Genomic DNA, 22,529 nt, shown 5'->3' on the forward strand with positions numbered 1-22,529 from the left:
GATCCCCCCATTTATAAGCAATTGCTCACTCTATTCAAGTGGTAATGAATGTGCAAATGCTGGCCAGAACTTAATTACGAGACTAAAAGAGTGTACTTCAAAGAAGAGCTAATATAAAAACACAGTGAGACACCTGTCATGTGATGGATTGATAAATTACATGGATTTATGTTATACTATAAAACTGTCTCTCCCTTTAGTGAAACAATCCAGATACCTCCAACTCTGCCACTCTCTACCCCCACTTTCTACTTATATTCATATGTTCTAGTAAAACAGTAAAATAAAGCCATAATGCTTTGTACACAAATTACTGATGATTAAGTAGCATTAAATACAAATCACTATACACATGAAGCAAAGCAACAGCCATACATATGAAGCTAGCATTTGTTTCTTGAGAACTAATAAGGAATTATAGATAAATAATTAAGGCAGGTAAACCGTTTATTTTTCTAGTTGTTGAGCTGTATTTCAGTAATCTATTGCTATGTAACAAATTATACTAAAAATTAATCGTGTTAAACAACAAGCACTTATTATTTTATAGTGTTAGAAGTTCAGAAGTTTAGAAAAAGGCTTAGCTGGGTAGTTCTGGCTCTCCTTAGGTCTTGGTCAAAAGATCAGCTGAAGTTGCAATTATCTGAAGACTTGACTGGAGGCTGGAGAATCTGCTTCCAAGATGGCTCCCTTACATAGCTGGCAAGTTGGTGCTTATTAGCAAAATACCTCAGTTCCTTGACAGGTAGATTTCTCAACAGGGCTGCCTGGGTGTCTTCATGGCATGGGAATGGACTTTTCCCAGTGTCAGTGGTCAAAGAGAGATCAAAGTGAAAGCCACAGCGTATTTTGTGACCTAGCCTTGGTCATTTCTAAGCTTTTTTGGCTATACCAAGGATGAGACTGGTACTCCATCTCAACATTGTGCAAGTGCATGACCCTGAGTGTGAATACCTCCTTAAATTTTTTTCCCTAGATACATTGATCGCTTCACCTTAATCCTGGCCCCAGGTTATACAAATCATCTGCATTCAGCATCAGAGGGAACTGTATAAGGGTGTGAATAGTAGGAGGCACAAACATTGGGGCTCATCTTGGAGGCTGGCCACCACAAGAGTTAAGCACCTACCTAAGATTCTGAGTGATGAGAAAGAACTTCCACTGGCTCGATGGTTCTCAACTTTGCTGAACATGTGAATCATCTGAGAGTGCTGATGCCTGTGCCTCACTCCTCAGACATTCTGATTTAATTAAACTGAAGTGTGACAGCCATGGTATTTAAGAAAAAGACATAATCTCCAAATAACTCTGCACAAGATATTCTCATGTGCAGTCAGGGATAAGCATACTGCAAGTGAACTAAAGTTTCCTTTTGAGACTAAAGTCCACACAGAATTTGCCTATCACTATCTGTCGACAACATCTGTTTTTCCCTCCTGGAGCAGGGAGTGTGGGAAGGTTTCAAGAGACGAGGAGGATTAGTCATTTATTCCCTCACAAACTGTTGCTGAATACAGAACACGTCTGGCTGACTAGGTTTCTTCTCTGACACCTGCACATTCTGCTTCAACTGTTCTGTAAAAGATTGGTAGGAGCAGGGTTAATTAATCAGTGCTGATCTGATTTGAGGCTATTTCTCTTTTTCAAAACAGATCAAAACAGGCAGGTTAAACGAACAGGAAAGTCCCCAGATGAAAAAGAAAAAAACAGGAATTAGATGAATAGGGTTGGACGCAGGCTGCCTGTTTACTTACAAAACAGTTTGGTACCAGTTTGATGGACATACACACGAAGGCACTCAGATGAGACCACTCTTGGCTAATATAATTTTAGAGGACAGTGGAATTTTATATCTTCTAGGTTACTTGGTTGTTGGCTAATTATCTCTTTGATCCCTCTTCATCCTGGTCCACATGGCAGGAGTCTGGGCTGAACATGGTGGGAAGACAGTGAAGGAGGATTGAAAATGTGGTTCCTGTGCAAAGTATTCTGTTTTCTGTCCATGAAAATAAACAACAGAATTTCAATATGAAGACTAACAATACTTCTTCATTACTTGGCAGCCTCGTTAGAACTTTTACATATTCTTTTTCCTATAATGATTATCTTAGGGAATGCAACAAAGCCCCAGGATTTTGGCAAAGAGTTTACAATGTTGATAGATGTTCAAATAAGAGGATCAGGCATAGGCATGTACTTGAAACCATTGTTGTCCCTCTCTCAGAGAATTTAAATGAAAATACTGTATTTTTTTGATGATGGCAGCCTAATGTGTACTTCTTACATAAGCAAGAAAACCACTACAAATTGCATTGAGTGTGAACATGACATATCCTCTCACTCTTGCTTAAGCTTCAGGCATTTGGAGATGAAGGGGGGTGAGTTGCTGGGAAAACAGGCCACTCACTTCTGACTTCCATTTCAGCTGCAGCAAAGGTGTGGCTGAAGAGCGACTATATTAATAAAGCACAATGTCTACCTTCTCAATAAGATTCCAGCAGAGTTCTGCCATGGGGCAAAGTCTCACGAGACTAGAGGGTCTCCATCTCATGATAAGGCAGATCACTTTCGTTGGGCTCTTGAATGCAAGTGTACTTGATAGGAGGGGGTGGTGGCTTGAAAGGTGGAGGTCTTTCCATGCTAGGAACAAAATATTGGTCTTTCAGTGCTAAGAATGTAAGGCAGTGTTATGCACACACACACAGACACGTGTTGTTTCTTTAAAGGAGAACACAGATTGATGAGAAAGAGACATACCTTCCCAGTTCTTTCAGCATTTTTGCTGGCATAACCCTGTGCTTGTTAGTCCTGTCAGCCATTTGAACCTCATGATGTTACTATTAGTTAATATTTAGATGGTACTTTGTAGTTTGCAAAGCATTTTTGTCATAACATTATTTACTTTGTGTGCAGGAAATGCATCATCATCTACAGATAAAACTGAGGCTCAGAGGTTTTAAACAACTTGCTCAAGAGAACCAGACTGACAATTCAAGTCTTTTCACCAGAACTGATACTCTGCATGAAAACTGCCTCCTAATAGAAGAAATGTTTCTCTTATGTGGATTAAAATTTTCCTCCCGAGACTAAATCTTAAAATTCTAGGATTTAAGACTGAAGCTTTTCATATAGCCTCTTTGCTAACCCTAGCCCCAGCCTTTGCCCAAACACTCACTATGTACTGTGGGGATATGGTAGAGATGGGAAGTAAAGCTCTTCTCTATCCCTGAGTACTGGCTAGATAATGCCTAAATCCCTTTTGTTTGAATCAGTGAACATTCTTAAAGCCATCTTTGCACAAATCACTATTTTATGTTAGTGCAAGTCATCTCTTTTTCTGAAATGCGTTAAAGAGCCAAGTTAGTGTGGAATTTAGCTATACAAATGCTCTAGCTATCTTGATATCAGGAAACAGAAATATATCTGTGAACATCTTTATGTCCATCACTCAAACACCTCCATGCCCTGGCAATCCATAGCCTCTTAGGAGAGATAAAGAGTGGGTGGTGGGGGAAGGAGGATGGAGAGATTGATCCTCATCTCCATATAAAACAAACATTTGAATACAGAACAATTTAAAAAATCAATTCAGATTTTCAGATTTCATTTGTTCATTTAATACAAAGCTCTCTAATCCCTGTTACCCAATTTTCAGATGCTTTAATGGAGACTTCATATGTATTAATAGGTAGGTACAATTCTACGAAATGTGCACTTTTGTTTTACTTTTGTTTTTTGGAGGAATTATGAGTTTCTCAAGGTCATGTGGTGGCCGAATTGTAGTCCTTGGAAAATAACCCAGAATTTCTAACTTCTGGTTTAGTGTTGTATTCACCACTCCCTGTATGTGGTTGTAGAGTCTTCAAGGATACTCTGCAAAAGGTAGAAAAGCATATGGCAAGATGGTTAACGTTATCTTAGAGCGGTAGTAAGACCAGTGGAAGATCAGCTCTGGGTACTGGGGTCTCTTCCAATGATGGCCCAATCCAGACTGACTCAAAATAGCAAGTCAGAAAAATGAGGCTTAACCTTATGTACCATTTCAGCCTGCTGATTGGAGAAGGGTTTTGGAAAATATTTCAACAAGACAAAAATGAGTAACCCAATGCTTACTTTCTTTTCTGCTTGGGAAAAAAGGAAAAGGGCAGTAAAAGCCCACTGTAGTGAAAAAGTGGCTGGAAATCTCTTAAAATTATCTTTCTCACTCAATTTCACACTTGAGCATCTAGGACCAGTGGAGACTAGGCAGTTCAAAGATGCATGAAAGGCCGGGCGCGGTGGCTCAAGCCTGTAATCCCAGCACTTTGGGAGGCCGAGACAGGTGGATCACGAGGTCAGGAGATCGAGACCATCCTGGCTAACACGGTGAAACCCCGTCTCTACTAAAAATACAAAAAAAAACTAGCTGGGCGAGGTGGCGGGCGCCTGTAGTCCCAGCTACTCGGGAGGCTGAGGCAGGAGAATGGCGTAAACCCGGGAGGCGGAGCTTGCAGTGAGCTGAGATCCGGCCACTGCACTCCAGTCCGGGAGACAGAGCGAGACTCCGCCTCAAAAAAAAACAAAAAAAACAAAGATGCATGAAAATGAAAAAATAATGAAGATTAAAAGAAAAATCAGTTTAAGTTTTGAGGGGAGGTAAGGCTCAGTTCTCATTTCATGTCCACAGACTTGCTCTATCTGATGAATGTTACAGCCTGACTAGGCCAATGCAGAGAGGGATACTGAGTCAGGAGTTGTGTATTTAATCCCAACTGTGTGATGCTGGGAAAGCTATATAATCTCTCTGAGCTTCTGTGAGCCTTATTTCTTCATTAAAATATGGGAGGAACTTCACAGAGTAATAATATATTGTACTGATGAATATTTTACAATGAAAAGTTGTCAGTTCCTACATGTGTTAATATTATACTCACATTTCTTTTTGGTATTGACACCATTTTCTCACTCCAAGACCAAACAATATTATGCAGCAAAAGAGTAAAGCTGCTACAATCACTGGCCAGGACATTCCATCTTTGGGCTTACTGACCACAATACCTGAAAAGGGCATAAAGAAAGATGAACTTTAATCCCAAATTTTGGCTTTTGGAAAACAGGATTAATTAAACTTATTTCTCCTACGTGAAACATATTTTCTTCAAAGGCCATGGGGATTCTCATTGGCTATGATCATACTCTGGAGGTGGGCATGTCTATGCCTTGTTACCTACACGAGGTGATAACTTTTAAGAGTTAATGATGTATCCTATCAGAAAATTTCCATGGATATATATAAGCATACATATGTACCATGAATATATACCTCTTTTATTACAATTGGGGGCATATTATACACACTATTCTGTCCATGGCTTCTTTTTCGTTTTTTCACTATTTTAGGTTCGGGGTACATGTGAAGTTTGTTATATAGGTAAATTACTTGCTGTGGGGATTTGGTGTACAGATTATTTTGTCACCCAGGTAATCAACATAGTGCCTGATAGGTAGGTTTTTTTTGTTTTTTGCTTTTTGTTTTTTTTAATCTTTACCCTCCTCTCAACCTTCAGAAGGCCTCAGTGTTTGTTGTTCTCTTCCTTGTGTCCATATGTACTTAATGTTTAGTTCCCACTTATTAGTGAGAACATGCTGTATTTGGTTTTCTATTCCTGTGTTAGTTTGCTTAGGATAATGGTCTCCAGTTCCATCCATGTTGTTGCGGATAATATTATCTCATTCTTTTTTATGGCTTCATAGTATTCCATGGTGTATATGTACCATGTTTTCTTTATCCAGTCACTGTGGATGGGCATTTAGGTTAGTTCCATGTCTTTGCTATTGTGAATAGTGCTGTGATGAACATACGTGTTCATCTGTCTTTATGGTAGAACAATTTATATTCCCTTGGGTATATATCCAATATAATAAGATTGTTGGTTCAAGTAGTAATTTTTTTTTAAGGTCTTTCAGCAGTAGCCAAACTGCTTTCCACAATGGCTGAACTAATTTACATTCCCACCGGCAGTGTATAAGCGTTCCCTTTTCTTCACAATCTCACCTGCATCAGTTTCTTTCTTTCTTTCTTTCTTTTTTTACTTTTTAGTAATAGCCATTCTAACTTATGTGAGATGGTAGCTCATTGTGGTTTTTAATTTGCATTTCTCTAGGGATTAGTGATTTTGAGCTTTTAAACTAATCTAAGAATGTAAAAACCATTTTACATTTTTAACATTTTACATTTTACATGTTTTGAAAGAATAAGAGGCCAAAAGATGTACACCTGGCCTCTTTTTCTTAAAAAACATTCTTGGAATACTTTCCATAGCACTGCAGAGAGATTTATCTCATTCTATTAAATGACTGAATAGTTCAATGGATATACCAGTTTATTTAATTTATCTCACAATGTTAGATGGTTAAATTGTTTCCAGACTTTGTTATTGCTAATGATACTCCAGTGAAATTTCTTATACATGATTGATAGTTCTTTAGGTACTTCGATTACATAGATCATTTGGGCAAAAAGCTATCTGGATTGGTTTTCTTTCCTTGTCTCAACTAGGTAGTAAACTGCTTGTGAGTGAAGCAAGTATTTAAATTTCTTTAATTTCCCCATTTTTATTACACTGCTTGTCATACAGCAAAATCTCAAAAAATACAGGTCAAAGAACTATATTTAATATTTGCTATCACATCTTTTCTGTGTTTGTACAAAGCCTGGACTGAAACCATGTGATGTTATCATGTTAGCATTGGTTAGAGTGTTGAAGACTTTTCCCTTTCATACAACATACATCCAGGGATTCCAGGTCTTCCTGATTCTCACCCCTGTCAAAGTAGAAACTGAGGGTTCCCTGGAGACGCATGTAGTCCAATAATACATAATCATGTGATACATTGTATATACAGATGACTAGAAGGTTTACATAGTTCAAACCACTAGAGTAGCATGATCATGAAAGAGACAATTGGTCAACTCAGGTCTAGACAAAGTTCTGTTTCACACAAGTCAAAATTTACTAAGCTCCACCGTGGTAATAGGATGAGATATAATATTTTACCTCCAAAGTTTTAGATAAAGGAAAGAACAAAAGGTTTTATTTTTCCATAAGTTATTGGGGTACAGGTAGTATTTGATTACATGAGTAAATTCTTTAGTGGCTATTTATGAGATTATGGTGCACCCATCACCCAAGCAGTATACACTGCACCATATTTGTAGTCTTTCATCTGTCACGCCCTCCCACTCTTCCCTTCAAGTCCCCAAAGTCCATTGTGTCATTCTTATGTCTTTGTGTCCTCATAGCTTAGCTTCCCACATATCAGTGAGAATGTACAATGTTTGGTTTTTCATTCCTGAGTTACATCACTTAGAATAGTAGTCTCCAATCTCATCCAGGTCACTGCAAATGCTGTTGATTCATTCCTTTTTTTGTGGCTATGTAGTTTTCCATAGTGTGTGTGTGCATATATATATATATGTGTGTGTGTGTGTGTGTGTGTATACATATATATATGTAAAAAAACAGTTTCTTTATCCACTCATTGATTGATGGGCATTTGGGTTGGTTCCACAATTTTGCAATTGTGAATTGTGCTGCTATAAACATGCATGGGCAAGTATCTTTTTTGAATAATGACTTCTTTTCCTCTGGGCAGATATCCAGTAGTGGGATTGCTGGATCAAATGATAGCTTAGTTCTTTAAGGAATCTCCACACTGTTTTCTATAGTGACTGTACTACTTTACATCCCCACTAGCAGTGTAGAAGCATTCCCTGTTCACCACATCCATGCCAACATCTACTGTTTCTTTATTTTTTTGGTTATGGCCATTCTTACAGGACTAAGGTGGTATCTCATTGTTGTTTTGATTTGCATTTCCCTGATTATTAGTAATGTTGAACATTTTTTCATATGTTTGTTAGCCATTTGTATATCTTTTGAGAATTGTGTATTCATGTCCTTAGCCCACTTTTTGATAGGGTTGTTTGCTTTTTTCTTACTAATTTGTTTGAGTTAGTTGTAAATTCTGGATAGTAGTCCTTGGTCAGATGTATAGATTGTGATGGTTTTCTCTCACTCTGTGGGTTGTCTGTTTACTCTGATTACTGTTTCTTTTGTCGTGGAAAAGCTCTTTAGTTTAATTATGTCCCAGCTATTTATCTTTGTTTTTATTGCATTTGCTTTGGGTTCTTGGTCATGAAATCCTTGCCTCAGCCCATGTCTAGAAGAATTTTTCCAATGTTATCTTTTAGAATTTTTATAGTTTCAGGTCTTAGGTTTAAGTCCTTAATCCATCTTGAGTTGATTTTTGTATAAGGTGAGAGATGAGGATCCGGTTTAATTCTCCTACATGTGGCTAGCCAATTATCCCAGCACCATTTATTGAAAATGGTGTCCTTTCCCCACTTTATGTTTTTGTTTTCTTTGTTGAAGATCAGTTGGCTGTAAGTAGTTGGGTTTATTCTGTTCCATTGGTCCATGTGTGTATTTTATACCAGTACCATGCTGTTTTGATGGCTATGGCTTTATAGTATAGTTGGAAATCAGATATGTGATGCTTCCAGATTTCTTCTTTTTACTTAGTCTTGCTTTGGCTATGTGGGCTCTTTTTTGGTTCCATATGAATTTTAGAATTGTTTTCTCTAATTCTGCAAAGAATGATGGTGGTATTCTGATGGGAATTGCATTGAATTTGTAGTTTGCTTTTGGCAGTATGGTCATTTTCACAATATTGGTTCTACTCATCCATCAGCATGGGATATGTTTCCATTTGTTTGTGTCATCTATGATTTATCTCATCAGTGTTTTGTAGTTTTTCTTTTAGAGGTCTTTTGAATCCGGTGTTAGGATATTCCTAAGTATTTTATTTTATTTTTTGCAGCTATTGTAAAAGGGGTTGAGTTCTTGATTTGATTCTCTGCTTGGTCGCTGTTGGTGTATAGATGAGCTACTGATTTGTGTACATTAATCTTGTATTCGGAAATTTTGCTGAATTCTTTTATCAGTTCTAGGAGCTTTCTAGAGGAGTCCTTAGGGTTTTCAAGGTAAACAATCATCTTCATCAAACAGTGACAGTTTGATTTCCTCTTTACTGACTTAGATGCCCTTTATTTCTTTCTCTTGTCTGATTGCTTTGGCTAGGACTTCCATTACTACGTTGAAGAGGAGTGGTGAGAGTGGGCATTCTTGTCTTGCTCTAGTTCTCAGAGGGAATGCTTTCATCTTTTCCCCATTCAGTATTACGTTGGCTGTGGGTTTGTCATAGATGGCTTTTATTACATTAAGGTATGTCCCTTGTATGCCAATTTTGCTGAGTTTTAATCATAAAGGGATGCTGGATTTTGTTGAATTTTTTTTTTGTATCAATTGAGGTGATCATGTGATTTTTGTTTTTAATTCTGTTTATGTGGTGTATCACATTTATTGGCTTGTGTGTGTTAAACCATCCCTGCATCCCTGGTATGAAACCCACTTGATCATGGTGGGTTATCTTTTTGATATGTTGTTGAATTTGGTTAGCTAGTTTTTTTTTTTTTTTTGTCCTTTCCTGGTTTTGGTGTCAGGGTGGGGCTGGCTTCATAGAATGAATTAGGAAGGGTTCCTTCTTTCTCTATCTTGTGGAATAGTGTCAGTAGGATTGGTACCAATTCTTTTTTGAATGTCTGGTAGAATTCTGTTGTGAATCCATCTGGTCCTGGACTTTCTTTTGTTGGTAATTTGTTTTTTTGAGATGGAGTCTCAGTTTGTCACCCAGGCTGGAGGGCAATGGTACAATCATGGCTCACTGCAACCTCTGCTGCCCAGGTTCAAGCAATTCTCCTGCTTCAGCCTACCAAATAGCTGGGATTATAGGCACCTGCCACTGCACCTGGCTAATTTTTGTATTTTTAGTAGAGACGGGTTTTCACCATCTTGGCCAGACTGGTCTTGAACTCCTGACCTCATGATCCACTGGCTTCGGCCTCCCAACGTGCTGGGATTACAGGCATGAGCCACTGAGCTTGGCCCTTGTTGGTAATTTTTAAATTGCCATTTCAATGTCACTGCTTGTCATTGGTCTATTCAGAGTATCTAATTTTTCCTGATTTAAGCTAGGTGTGTTGTATTTTTCCAGAAATTTATCCATGTCTTCTAGGTTTTCTAGTTTATGTGCATAAAGGTGTTCATAATAGCCTTGAATGATCTTCTGTATTCTCTCTGCGGTGTCGGTTGTAATATCTCTCATTTCGTTTCTTAATGAGGTTATGTGGATTTTCTCTCTTCTTTTATTGGTTAATCTTGCTAATGGTCTATGCATTTTATTTACCTTTTCAAAGAACCAGGTTTTGTTTCAGTTATCTTTTGTATTTTTGTTGTTGTTTCAATTATATTGTGCTCTGATCTTGGTTATTTCCTTTCTACTGCTGGATTTGGGTTCAGTTTGTTCTTGTTTCTCTAGTTCCTTCAGGTGTGACCTTAGATCGTCTGTTTGCACTCTTTTAGATTTTTGATGTAGGTGTTTAGGGCTGTGAACTTTCCTCTTAGCACCACCTTTGCTGTATCCCAGAGGTTTGATAGGTTGTGTCATTACTGTAATTCAGTTTGAAGAATTTTTAAATTTCCATCTTTATTTCATTTTTGACCCAATGCTCATTCAGGAGCAGGTTATTTGATTTCCATGTATTTGCGTGGTTTTGAAGGTTCCTTTTGGAATTGATTTCCAGTTTTGTTCTGCTGTCGTCTGACAGAGTGCTTGATATAATTTCAGTTTTCTTAAATTTATTGAGGCTTGTTTTATGGCCTATCATACGGTCTATCTTGGAGAAAGTTCCATGCACTGTTGAATAGAATGTATATTTTGCAGTTGTTGGATGAAATGTTATGTATATGTCTGTTAAGTCCATTTTTCCAACGTATAGTTTAAATCTGTTGTTTCTTTGTTGATTTTCGGTCTTGATGACCGGTCTAGTGTTGTCAGTGGAGTACTGAAGTCTCCCACTATTATTTTGTTGCTGTCTATCTCATTTATTAGGTCTATTAGTAATTGTTTTATAAATTTGGGAGCTCCAATGTTAGGTGGATATATGTTTAGGATTGTGATATTTTCCTGTTATACAAGGTATTTTACCATGATATACTGTCCCTCTTTGTCTTTCTTAACCACTGTTGCTTTAAAGTTTGTTTTGTCTGATATGAGAATAGTTACCTCTGCTCACTTTTGGTGTCCATTGGCATGAAATTCCTTTTTCCACCCCTTTACTTTAAGTTTATATGAGTCCTTACGTGTTAGGTGAGTCTCCTGAAGGCAGCAAATAGTTGATGGGTGAGTTCTTATCCATTCTGCGGTTCTGTATCTTTTAAGTGGAATATTTAGGCCATTTACATTCAAAGTTAGTATTGAAATACGAGGTACCATTGCTTTCATCATGCTCTTTGTTATCTGTGTACTTCGGATTTTTGTTTTTGCTTTTTAACTTGTATTTTTGTTTTATAGGTCTTGTGTGATTTATGCTTAAAGAGGTTCTGTTTTGATGTGTTTCTAGGACTTGTTTCAAGATTTAGAGCTCCTTTTAGCAGTTCTTGTAGTGGTGGTTTGGTGAAATTCTCTCAGGACTTGTTTGTGTGAAAGCAACTGTATCTTTCCTTCATATATGATGCTTAATTTCATTGGATACAAAATTCTTGGCTAAAAATTCTTTTGCTTGAGGAAGTTGAAGATAGGTCCCCAATCCTTTATAGCTTGTAGGGTTTCTACTGAGAAATCTGTTGTTAATCTGATAGATTTTCCTCTGTAGGTTACCTAGTGCTTCCATCTCACAGCTCTGAGGATTCTTTCTTTTGTCTTAACTTTGGATAACCTGATGACAACGTGCCTTGACAAAGATATTTTTGCAATGAATTTCCCAGGTGTTCTTTGTACTTCTTGTATTTGCATGTCTAGGGCCGTCACAAAGCTGGGGAAGTTTTCCTTGATTATACCCCAAGTATGTTTTCCAGGCTTTTAGAATTCTTTTCTTCCTCCAGTACACTGATTATTCATAGGTTCAGTTGTTTAACATAATCCCAGACTTTTGAGGGCTTTGTTCATATTTTCTTATTCTTTTTTCTTTGTCTTTGTTGGATGGGGTGAATTTGAAGATCTTGTTTTTGAGCTCTGAATTTTTTTCTTCTACTTGTTCAATTCTATCACTGAGACTTTTGAGAGCATTTCACATTCCTAAAAGTGTGTCTAAAGTTTCCTGAATTTTTGGTTTTTTTTCTTTACTATTTCCAGAAATATTTCTCCCTTCACTTCTTGTGTCATATTTTGGATTTCTTTGGACTCGTCTTCACCTTTCTCTGGTCCCTCTCTGATTAACTTAATAACTAACCTCCTGAATTCTTTTTCAGATAAATCAGGGATTTCTTCTTGGTTTGGATCCATTGCTGGTGAACTAGTATGATTGTTTTGGGGGGTGTTGAAGAGCCTTGTTTTGTCGTATTACCAGGGTTGGTTTTCTGGTTCCTTCTCATTTGGGCAGGCTCCATCACAGGGAAGGTCTAGGGCTGAAGGCTGTTGTTCAGATTATTTTGTCCCACTGGGTGTTCCCTTGATGTGGGTGTTCCCTTGATGTAGGTGCTCTGCCTTTTCCTATGGATGTGGCTTCCTGGGAGCCAAACGGCAGTGATTGTTGTCTCTCCTCTGGGTCTAGCCAACCAGCGAGTCTGCCTGGCTCCAGGGTGGTACTGGAGGTTGTCTGCATAGAGTCCTGTGATATGAACCATCTATGGGTCTCTCAGCCATGGATACCAGTGGCTGTTTTGGTGGAGGTGGCAGAGGGTACAATGGACTCCATGAGAGTCCTGACCTTTGGTGGTTTAATCCTTTGTTTTTGTGCCGGTTGGCTGCCTGCTAGGAGGTGGAGCTCTCCAGAAAGCATCAGCTATAGTAGTCTGGAGAGGGACTGGTGGTGGGCAGGGCCTTAGAACTCCCAAAATTATATGCCCGTTGTCTTCCACTACTAGGTTGGATAGGGAAGGACCATCAGGTCGAGGCAGGGCTAGGCATGTCTGAGTTCAGACTCTTCTTGGGCAGGTCTTGCTGCCACTGCTATTGGGGATGGGGGTGAGATTCCCAGGTCACTGGAGTTGTGTACCTAGGAGAATTATGGCTGCCTTTGCTGATTCATGCAGGTTGTCAGGAAAGAGGGGGAAAGCTGGCAGTCACAGGCCTCATCCAGCTCCCGTGCAAACTGAAGGGCCAGTCTCACTCCCACTGTGCCCCCTACCCTGCCAACAGCCCCGAGTCTGTTTCCAGGTGGAGGATGAGATGGGCTTGAAAATTTGTGTGAGGCTATCCACCTCCCAGAGTATTTGAGGTGTCTCCTGGGTGCTACAGAAGCAGTTTGTTTCCTTCAGAGGGTCTGGGGGTTTTCTCGGGATTGCTGGTTTGTTCTTGCAGTTGATCTGGAGCTAAAATTCACAATGCAAGACTGCGTGCTGCAGAGCTGCAATCTAGTCCTGCTTCCTGTCTGCCATGATCCCTCATTTTTGCCAAACAAAAAATTTTAAAGAGGTCTTACATCAATGCCTACAGTTTTTTTTCCCAACCAAATATAGAAAATGAGACCACTGCTGTCACAATGGAAGTGGAAAAGCGGAACTCCACTCCTGACCCATCTGTAAACTAGACAGCTCTTTAAGGCACCAATATCTTAAAATCTTTGTAGTACCTCACTTTGCAGCTTTATTGCCATGACGTGTGCAAGATGATGCTCCAGTGATCAGAAGACTGTATGACCTTTGATACAAAATGAGATGAGTACCTAGGTGTTGTGTTCACTAGTCAAGTGAACACCCCTGAAGTTGATTATGCTTGTGAACTTACAATCATGACCTTCATTAGGAAGGTCCTAACTTTATTGAATCTTTTGCTCTTTCATGATATAAAAGAGGGATTACATTTTGCATGACAATATTATATTAGTTGAATTATAGGAGTACGCTTTGTTCCAATGATTTCTTTCTCAGACTATGTTTTCATAGTTTTTTGCTACTTTTCACCTGGATAATTTATTTTTCTCAGATTTTAATTTACGTATCATATCTTCATAGAGTCCTGTCCTATCCTCAAATTAAAATCAGGACTTCCTGTTTGACTCCGACAACACCTTATCATAGTACTTGTCAAAAATAAATTTATTTGTGATTATTTATTTACTATACATGATCGCTAATAGATTATGATCTTCAAAAAGCCAGTGTTTTCACTGTATATCCAACAACTGGCATAGTGCCTGGCAAATGGTAAGTACTTGATAAATATTTGTTGAGGGAATAAAGCATAAAATCCCCCAAAATAGGACAAATGACTTACCAGTGATATGGACGTGATTAGTTTTCGTCGATCCATTGGCAGTCGTGGGGACTTCTGAAAATGCTCTGGTTGTTCTGGTAAAGACATTGTCTAGGAATATAATGGGGATATATGGACAAGACATCTCAACTTGATCAAGTGGTATAAAATCATGACTGGGTTTCATATGCTATTTGAAAGAACTCAATTTAAATTGTCTAAGTATCCCTTAAATATTATGTGTAAAGTTTATTAAGAACCAACTTATCGCAAGGCTGGGATCCTGAGATTTGTCTAACAATTGCCAAAGGAATAAAATTTCCTATTAGTTGAAAAAAAAATTCCTATTAATTGAAAAAAATATCCTATTGGTTGAAAATAGGAAAATTTCCTATTGGTTGAAAAAAAAAAAGAAGCTCCATACTTCCAAACAACAAAATGATGTCTGCTAAAGAATCTCCATGAGAAATGTAAGTGGTACAGAAAAAGGCCAGAGCTGGGGATCATGGATAAGTGAGGCTCTAATCCTATTCTCTTGGTATGAGAGGTTCAGCTGATCAAAGTACTGATCCTTCTCCACATCAATGTGTTTGATAAGGTTAATAAAAATTCCTTTGCAACATTAGACTAGACAAATCCATGCTGACTAATTATTCTATTTGCCAGTAAAATACTGAAATACATTTTTCATAGGTATGACTAGTAAAAAATGCTATTATGTAGATTTTTTGAAATAAAATGTTAAAAATCTAAGGCTTGGTCTCTATCGTCTTTGAATGGCTGAAAAGAATTTTGATTCCATTCATTGTAATTTTCATCATCAAGATGTACTTTTATATATTTATGTGAGGCTGGCTTCTTATCAGTTCTTGTTTTTACACCTGTGTCCAAATAAAGCTGATCACTACCTTCAGTGTCTCTAAATCTCCCCCAAGTACTCACCATGAAATGTTGAGCCTGCACCAGAGGCAGATGAACTGTATGTTTCACTAGGTATCCGTGAAAATGCTAAAGGAAGAAGATATCAGAAGAGTTAACCTATATATGACTAGTTATTCTATTATCTCTTCTTGACTGCTAATTTAAATGAATAATTATAAAAAAGAATATTAATGAATACTTAAAGCAATATCATTAAACTGTTCCATAGCACACACTAGAATGTCCTCAAACAAAGTGGGAGTTGAAGGGATTCTTGTGGTTCTGATGTCCATATGGAAAGAAAACACTAGAAGGGGTTCCTCTAGCCAGAGTGTGTCATGCTCATTCCATAGATGAGCCAAAAAAATGGAAGAGAATGAAGGTCCAGGTGTGTTATGGTGGCATTTAGTCAAGGAAAGCTGCCAACAGGACTTTGAGGACCTTGCTAGAACATGCATAAGGGAAATAAACACTTTGTACTTGTGGGTCAGCTGACAGTCTTGCTGAACTGAGAAAACGAAACGTGTCAGCAGTGAATTATCAGACCCCTGTGGTCACAGGCCTTGTCAGCTGCTGAGTGAGTCCTTTTGAAGCATTTAGAGGCAAACCTTCCCCTTGAGTGGATGGCAGCAAACTCAGACAGCACATATGGCTTTTGAAATAGATCTAACCACTCATTTTGTTTATTGCCCCGTCTCTGGCAAGAAAGATTCGCTCCTTGGCAGACACCACATATCTGTATTTGATAAAAGGCCTGCAGTGCAATGTAAAGTAAAATAACTACAGTAATGCATGGTTGTAATCAGTACAAATATATTACATCCATTCATTTAAAATATTAGCATACATGATGTTTGTAGTTAAAAGCTTTCTTGTATGTCAAGACCAAATCAAATGAGCAAAACCAAAATAAAACAAACCATACCCTCAGCCCTCCCCTTTCCTCGTTTCTCCTTAGATGCCAATAGCAGCTGCAGTTGCTGACAGAGGTGTGTGATCAGGCCCTCCAGAAGAGGTGAGAGTCCATTCTTTAGGACTTGATTACAGGACAATTGGTCATAGCTATTTCCATTTGGGGTCACCTGAGAAGTAAGAGTGGTTTCATACACAGCTTTTTCAGAGTCTGAGTTCAGGGAGATGTTCTTATTTTCAGTATAACTCTCTGATCCTGCATACGTGATCTTTATTAAATTTTTTGTTCTAGACAGAATACCAAGGCCTATTGATGATGATGGACTAAGCGTTTTTTAATGATTATACCATTAGTCAAAATTTGATTTCCAAAGAACAATAACTAACTGAAAAACAATTGGGACCAGGCCTGTATTTAGGTAAAAGTATGAAAAGGCAGTTAACCTTGTAGTTTTTTTGCCCAGTATGGTATGGTGACTCCTTTAATTTCTTACTTTCTAAACTTGATGTCTTTATTTTGCATCTCATCAAAGTATGTTTGCAAGAAAGAATGGGATAAATTAAATTATGCTAAAATCTAAACAGCTGAATAAGTGCTATCCATTTAAGGAAAATGGGTATTTAAAAATATTTTCCATTTCGTGTCTATTATCAGTGAGTCAATGTAGAACATTTTGTAATGGTTAGTGAATGTGTGGACACTAATAGTTTTCAGCAAGTATACAGTGCCAGGCTTTTCTGGTCAATACTGATTTTTCCCAAGCAAAATAACCTAACATAACACAATTTCAGGAGATGGTGATACCATCAGCACAGTTACAAATTACAAACATTACAACACTTAAAATTATGCAATTTTCTTTTTGTAATTTCATAAAACTTCTTTTTGGACTTTTACTAACTTTCCCAATTTTAAAAGACCCCTCAAAATAATTAAAAAATTAAAAAACATAAGCCACTTTGGAAAAGTAGGGAGTTATTTTTCTAATTTTGACTTTGAAGTTTTTTGTTTTTGTTTTTAATCTGTTAACAACAGGTAGTGGGAAGTATGGTGAGAGAGATGAAGAAAATGGAGTTTCCTGTTGATGGATTCCACATGTCTGAAAATACTTAAATACATAAAGGTAAACTTTCAAGACCAGAAATGTATTATAAAAAATAGTCTTTCATCAAGGTGAAGAGATGAACAATTCTGGTATCACTTGCTCCTGCAGGAGAGAACATCCTGAAGAATGCTTGTTTATAGAATCCTCTGTAAGACACAGTTGGCTACTTCTAGTGATTCATCTTTTGATGAAACAATACTTTCTTGAATGCTTACCCACTCTATCATTTAGAAATCTAATTTTCAGAATGTGAAAATTTGGCTAATTTGTATGCCCTTTTAAAGTCTTCTTGGGAGTCTCAGCAGAATTATGTTACCATTGTTTCTTTTTTTTTTGAGATAGAGTTTCGCTCTTGTTACCCAGGCTGGAGTGCAATGGTGCGATCTCACTCACTGCAACCTCCGCCTTCAGGGTTCAAGTGATTCTCCCACCTCAGCCTCCCAAGTAGCTGGGATTACAGGTATGTGCCACCACGCCCGGCTGATTTTGTATTTTCAGTAGACACGGGGTTTCTCCATGTTGGTCAGGCTGGTCTCAAACTCCTGACCTCAGGGGATCCGCCTGCCTCGGCCTCCTAAAGTGCCGGGATTACATGCGTGAGCCACCGCACCCAGCCGCTATTGTCTTTGAATTGACTGAAATGTTCTGTGTACTTCAAGGCAACATCATGTTCATTAACTGCATGAGGTAATTCTCCTTTAAATCCTTTGAGTACACATTTTCACAAATCCACAAACAAACGCTACTTTGACATTTGGATGACAAACACTAGCTTGACTGATAAACTTCTCTACAGCACCAATATCTGCTGAAAATATGAACATGGATACCGTGTTACTGGAGCTTCTCAAGTAAATTATTATATCCTTCCTTGAGCATAATATCAAGTTCTTCCACAATTTCTTTAAATTTCATTTTTTGGTAAAGCTTTTTCAACAAAGACACTATGTTGGGCAGCATACTATTCTACCGTAAATGGATACTTCTCTCGAAGTTAACAGGTTCAACTTCAATAATAAAATATTTTTCCTTCAGTTGCAATAACCTCTTTGACATTCACCTGTGACAAGTTTATAGTTGTCAATCATATTATGACACATTAGGCATCTTTTCCCATGGTAGGAAAATCTACTTAGTGTCATATCAAAGTCCATTTTTATTAAAGTTTGGCATCTTCCTTTAATAAAACCACAGATAAATTGTTATCTTTGCAGGGTTCTTGATGCAAACTGAACTTTTCTGGAATTCGTGCATCATTTCTACATGCACAGCAGACTTTTGATAAGTCACTTCTTAGCTATTCAATATTCCTTAAGGCATTCTGAGTTCTTCTGCTTTTGACTGTGTCCTTGAACAACAGTATAGGTGGCAAACAATATCCAGAGATGCAAGGCCTGGCCACAGGAATCTTGATAATCTTGATTTTTCATCTCATCTTCCTTTTCAAGGTGAATATGTACTGGGCCAGCACCACCTCTGCCACCCAGGTGCACACACTGGTGCTAGCTTCTGTGCCCACTTTTGCCATGTCCACCTGGTCCACAAATATGGCCCTTATACTCTTGTTGACAAAGATGACACTCACAAGCTTTGGAAGCATGGGGCTTGTGCCTTAACCATGGGGAAACCCATGAAGCTCCCAGAAATTTGTGCAGGCGTGCCTGACTTTATTGCACATCACAGACACAGATACTGCTTTATTTATTTATTTGTTTATTTTTTTTACAAATTGAAGGTTTGTGGCAACCCTGTGTCAAGCAAGTCTATAGGTGCCATTTTTCCAACAGCATGTACTCAATTCATGTCTTTTCATGTCTTTGTGCCACATTTTAGTAATTCTTCCAATATTTCAAACTTTCATATTATTGTTATATCTATTATAGTAATCTGTGATCAGGGATCTTAGATGTTACCATTGAAATTGTTTTGAGGCACCACAAACTGCACCCATAGAAGACGGAGAACTTAATTGATAAATGTTGTGTGTGTTCTGACTGCTTCACTTACTGGTGGTTCTCCCATTTCTCTTCCTCTCCTTGGGCCTCTCCTTTTTTTTTCTTTAATCTGAGACAAAACAATATTGAAATTCGGCCAATTAATAATCCTAAAATAGCCTCTAAGTGTTCAAAGGAAAGGAAGAGAAGCACGTTTCTCACTTTAAATCAAATGTTAGAAATAATTAAGCTTAGTGAGGAAGGTATGTCAAAAGCTGAGACAGGCTCAAAGCTAGGCCTTTTGGGCCAAATCGTTAGCCAAGTTGTGAATGCAAAGAAAAAGTTCTTGAAGGCAACTAAAAGTGTCACCTCAGGGAACACATAAATGATAACACTGCTGATATGGAGAAAATTCGAGAACATGTGGTGTTCGGTTTTCTGTTCCTGCATTAGTTTGCTGAAAATAACAGGTTCCAACTCCATCCATGTCCCTGCAAAGGACAAGATCTCATTCCTTTTTATGACTGTATAGTATTCCATGGTGTATATGTATTACATTTTCTTTATCCAGTCTATTATTGATGGGTATTTAGGTTGATTCCATGTCTTTGCTATTGTGAACAGTGCTGCAATAAACATACTTGTGCATGTGTCTTGAATAATAGAATGATTTATATTCCTTTGGGTATACACTCAGTAATGGGATTGCTGGGTCGAATGATATTTCTAGGTCTTTGAGGAATTGTCACAATGTCTTCCACAATTTACACTTCCGCCAACAGCGTAAAAGCATTCCTTTTTCTCCACACCCTCACCAGAATCTGTTGTTTTTTGACTATTTAGTAATAGACATTCTGACTGAGATGATATCTCATTGTGGTTTTGATTTGCCTTTCTCTAATGATCAGTGATGTTGAGCTTTTTTTTTTTTTCATATTTCTAACCACATGCATGTCTTCTTTTGAGAACTGTCTGTTCATGTCCTTTGCCCACTTTTTAATGGGGTTGTTTGTTTTTTGCTTGTAAATTATTTATAGACGCTGGCTATTATACCTTTTTCAGATGGATAGATAGCAAAAATTTTATTCCATTCTGTAGGTTGTCTGTTTGCTCTGTTGATAGTTTCTTTTGCTGTGCATAAGCTTCTTAGTTTAATTAAATCCCATTTGTCAATTTTTGTTTTTGTTGCAAATGCTTGTGGCATCTTCATCATGAAATCTTTGCCTATCCTATATCCTGAATGGTATAGCCTAGCTTTTCTTCTAGGGCTTTTATAGTTTTGGGTGTAAGTCTTTAATCCATCTTGAATTGATTTTTGTATATGGTGTAAGGAAGGGGTCCAGTTTCAATTTTCTTCATATGGCTAGCCATTTCTCCCGGCACAATTTATTAAATAGGGAATCCTTTTCTCATTGCATGTTCTTGCTGGGTTTGTCAAAGATTAGATAGTTGTAGGTGTGTGGTCTTATTTCTGGGTTCTCTATTCTGTTCTATTCGTCTGTGTGTCTGTTCTTGTACCAGTACAATGTTGTTTTGGTTACTATAGCCCTGCAGTATAGTTTGAAGTCAGGTAGCATGATGCCTCCAACTTTGTTCTTTTTGCTTAGGGTTGCCTTGGCTGTTTGGGAACTTTTTTTGATTCCATACGAATTTTAAAATAGTTCTTTTCCAATTCTGTGAAGAACGTCAATGGCAGTTTAATGGAAATAGCATTGAATCTTTAAATTGTTTTGGACAGTATGGGCATTTTCATGATACTGATTCTTCCTATCCATGTGTATGGAATGTTTTTCCATTTGTGTCATCTCTGATTTCTTTGAGCAGTGGCTTGTAATTCTCCTTGAAGAGGCTCTTCACTTCCTTTGTTAGCTGCATTCCTAGGTATTTTATTCTTTTTTGTGGTAATTGTGAATGGGAATTCATTCATGATTTGACTGTCAGCTTGTCTGTTGTTGGTGTATAGGATTGCCAGCAATTTTTGCACATTCATTTTGTATCCTGAGATTTTGCTGAAGTGGCTTATCAGCTTAAGAAACTTTTGGGCTGAGACAATGTGATTTCCTAGATAAAGAATCATGTCATCTGCAGACAAAGATAGTTTTCACATCTTCCTTTACTCCTATTTAAATATGCTTTATTTCTTTCTCTTGCCTGACTGCCCTGGCCAGAGCTTCCAATACTATGTTGAATAGAAATCCTGAGAGAGGGCAACCCCCCCTATACTGGTTTTCAAGGGGAATGCTTCCTGATTTTGCCCATTCAGCATGATACTGGCTGTGGCTTTGTCATATAAGGTTCTTATTATTTTGAGGTATGTTCCTTCAATCCCTAGTTTATTGAGAATTTTTAACACGAAGGGATGTTAAATTTTAATGAAGGTCTTTTCTGCATCTTTTGAGATAATCATGTGCTTTCTGTCTTTAGTTCTGTTTATGTGATGAATAACTTTTATTAATTAGTGTATGTAGAACCAGTCTTGAATCCTGGGAATGAAACCAACTTGATCATGGTGGATAAGCTTTTTGATGTGCTGCTGAGTTTGGTTTGCTAGTATTTTGTTGAGGATTTTTGCATTGATGTTCATCAAGGATATTGGTCTGAAATTTTCTTTTTTTGTTGTATCTCTGCCAGGTTTTGGTGTCAGGATGATGCTGGCCTCATGGAATGAGTTAGGAAGCATTTCCTTCTTTTAAATTTTTTAGAATGGTTTCAGTAGGAATGGTACCAGTTCTTCTTTGTTCCTCTTGTAGAATCCAGCTGTGAATCCATATAATCCTGGGATTATTTTGGTTGGTAGATTATTAATTCCTGTCTCAATTTCAAAACTTGTTATTGGTCTATTCAGGGATTCAGTTTCTTCCTAGTTCAGTCTTCAGAGGGTGTATATGCCTAGGAATTTATCAATTTCTTCTAGAGTTTTTAGTTTATTTGCAGAGAGGTGTCCATAGTACTCTTTAATGATTGTATTTCTGTGGGGTCAGTGGTAATATCTCCCTTATAATTTCTGATTGTGTTTGATTCTTCTCTCTTTTCTTCTTTATTAGTCTAGCTAGTGGTATATTTATTATATTAATCTTTTTGAAAAAACCAGCTCCGAGATTGGCTTATTTATTGAAAGGTTTTTTGTGTCTCTATCTCCTTCATTTCAGCTCCAATCTTGGTTATTTCTTGTCTTCTGCTAGCTTTGGGGTTCGTTTGCTCCTGGTTCTCTAGTTCTTTTAGTTGTGATGTTAGTTGTTAACTTGAGATCTTTCTAGCTTTTTGATGTGAGCATTTAGTGCTATCAATTTCCTTCTTAGCACTGCTTTAGCTGTGTCCCAGAGATTCTGGTACGTTGTATTGTTGTTCTCAGTTTCAAAGA

At 37.7% G+C, this 22,529-nt stretch overlaps 1 protein-coding gene across 3 annotated transcripts in view; it reads right to left on the reverse strand.

Annotated features, from left to right (window-relative positions):
- Positions 1–429: 429 nt before the first annotated feature.
- Positions 430–22,529, reverse strand: part of CD96 (CD96 molecule) — a 102,771-nt gene continuing 80,671 nt past the window's right edge. For 2 of the 3 annotated variants that reach the window (XM_033211341.1, XM_033211340.1), the window contains 4 exons: positions 15,238–15,303; positions 14,317–14,406; positions 4,914–5,037; positions 430–2,640 (listed from right to left, as the gene is read on the reverse strand). In XM_033211341.1, the coding sequence (XP_033067232.1) occupies positions 2,532–2,640; positions 4,914–5,037; positions 14,317–14,406; positions 15,238–15,303 (389 nt within the window). In that variant the 3' untranslated portion in view covers positions 430–2,531. The remainder of the gene's footprint in view (positions 2,641–4,913; positions 5,038–14,316; positions 14,407–15,237; positions 15,304–22,529) is intronic. The other variant, XR_004437117.1, reaches the window with a different exon arrangement.

The sequence above is a fragment of the Trachypithecus francoisi genome, unplaced genomic scaffold (genome assembly GCF_009764315.1).
Source record: "Trachypithecus francoisi isolate TF-2019V2 unplaced genomic scaffold, Tfra_2.0 Lachesis_group0, whole genome shotgun sequence".
NCBI lineage: Eukaryota > Metazoa > Chordata > Mammalia > Primates > Cercopithecidae > Trachypithecus > Trachypithecus francoisi.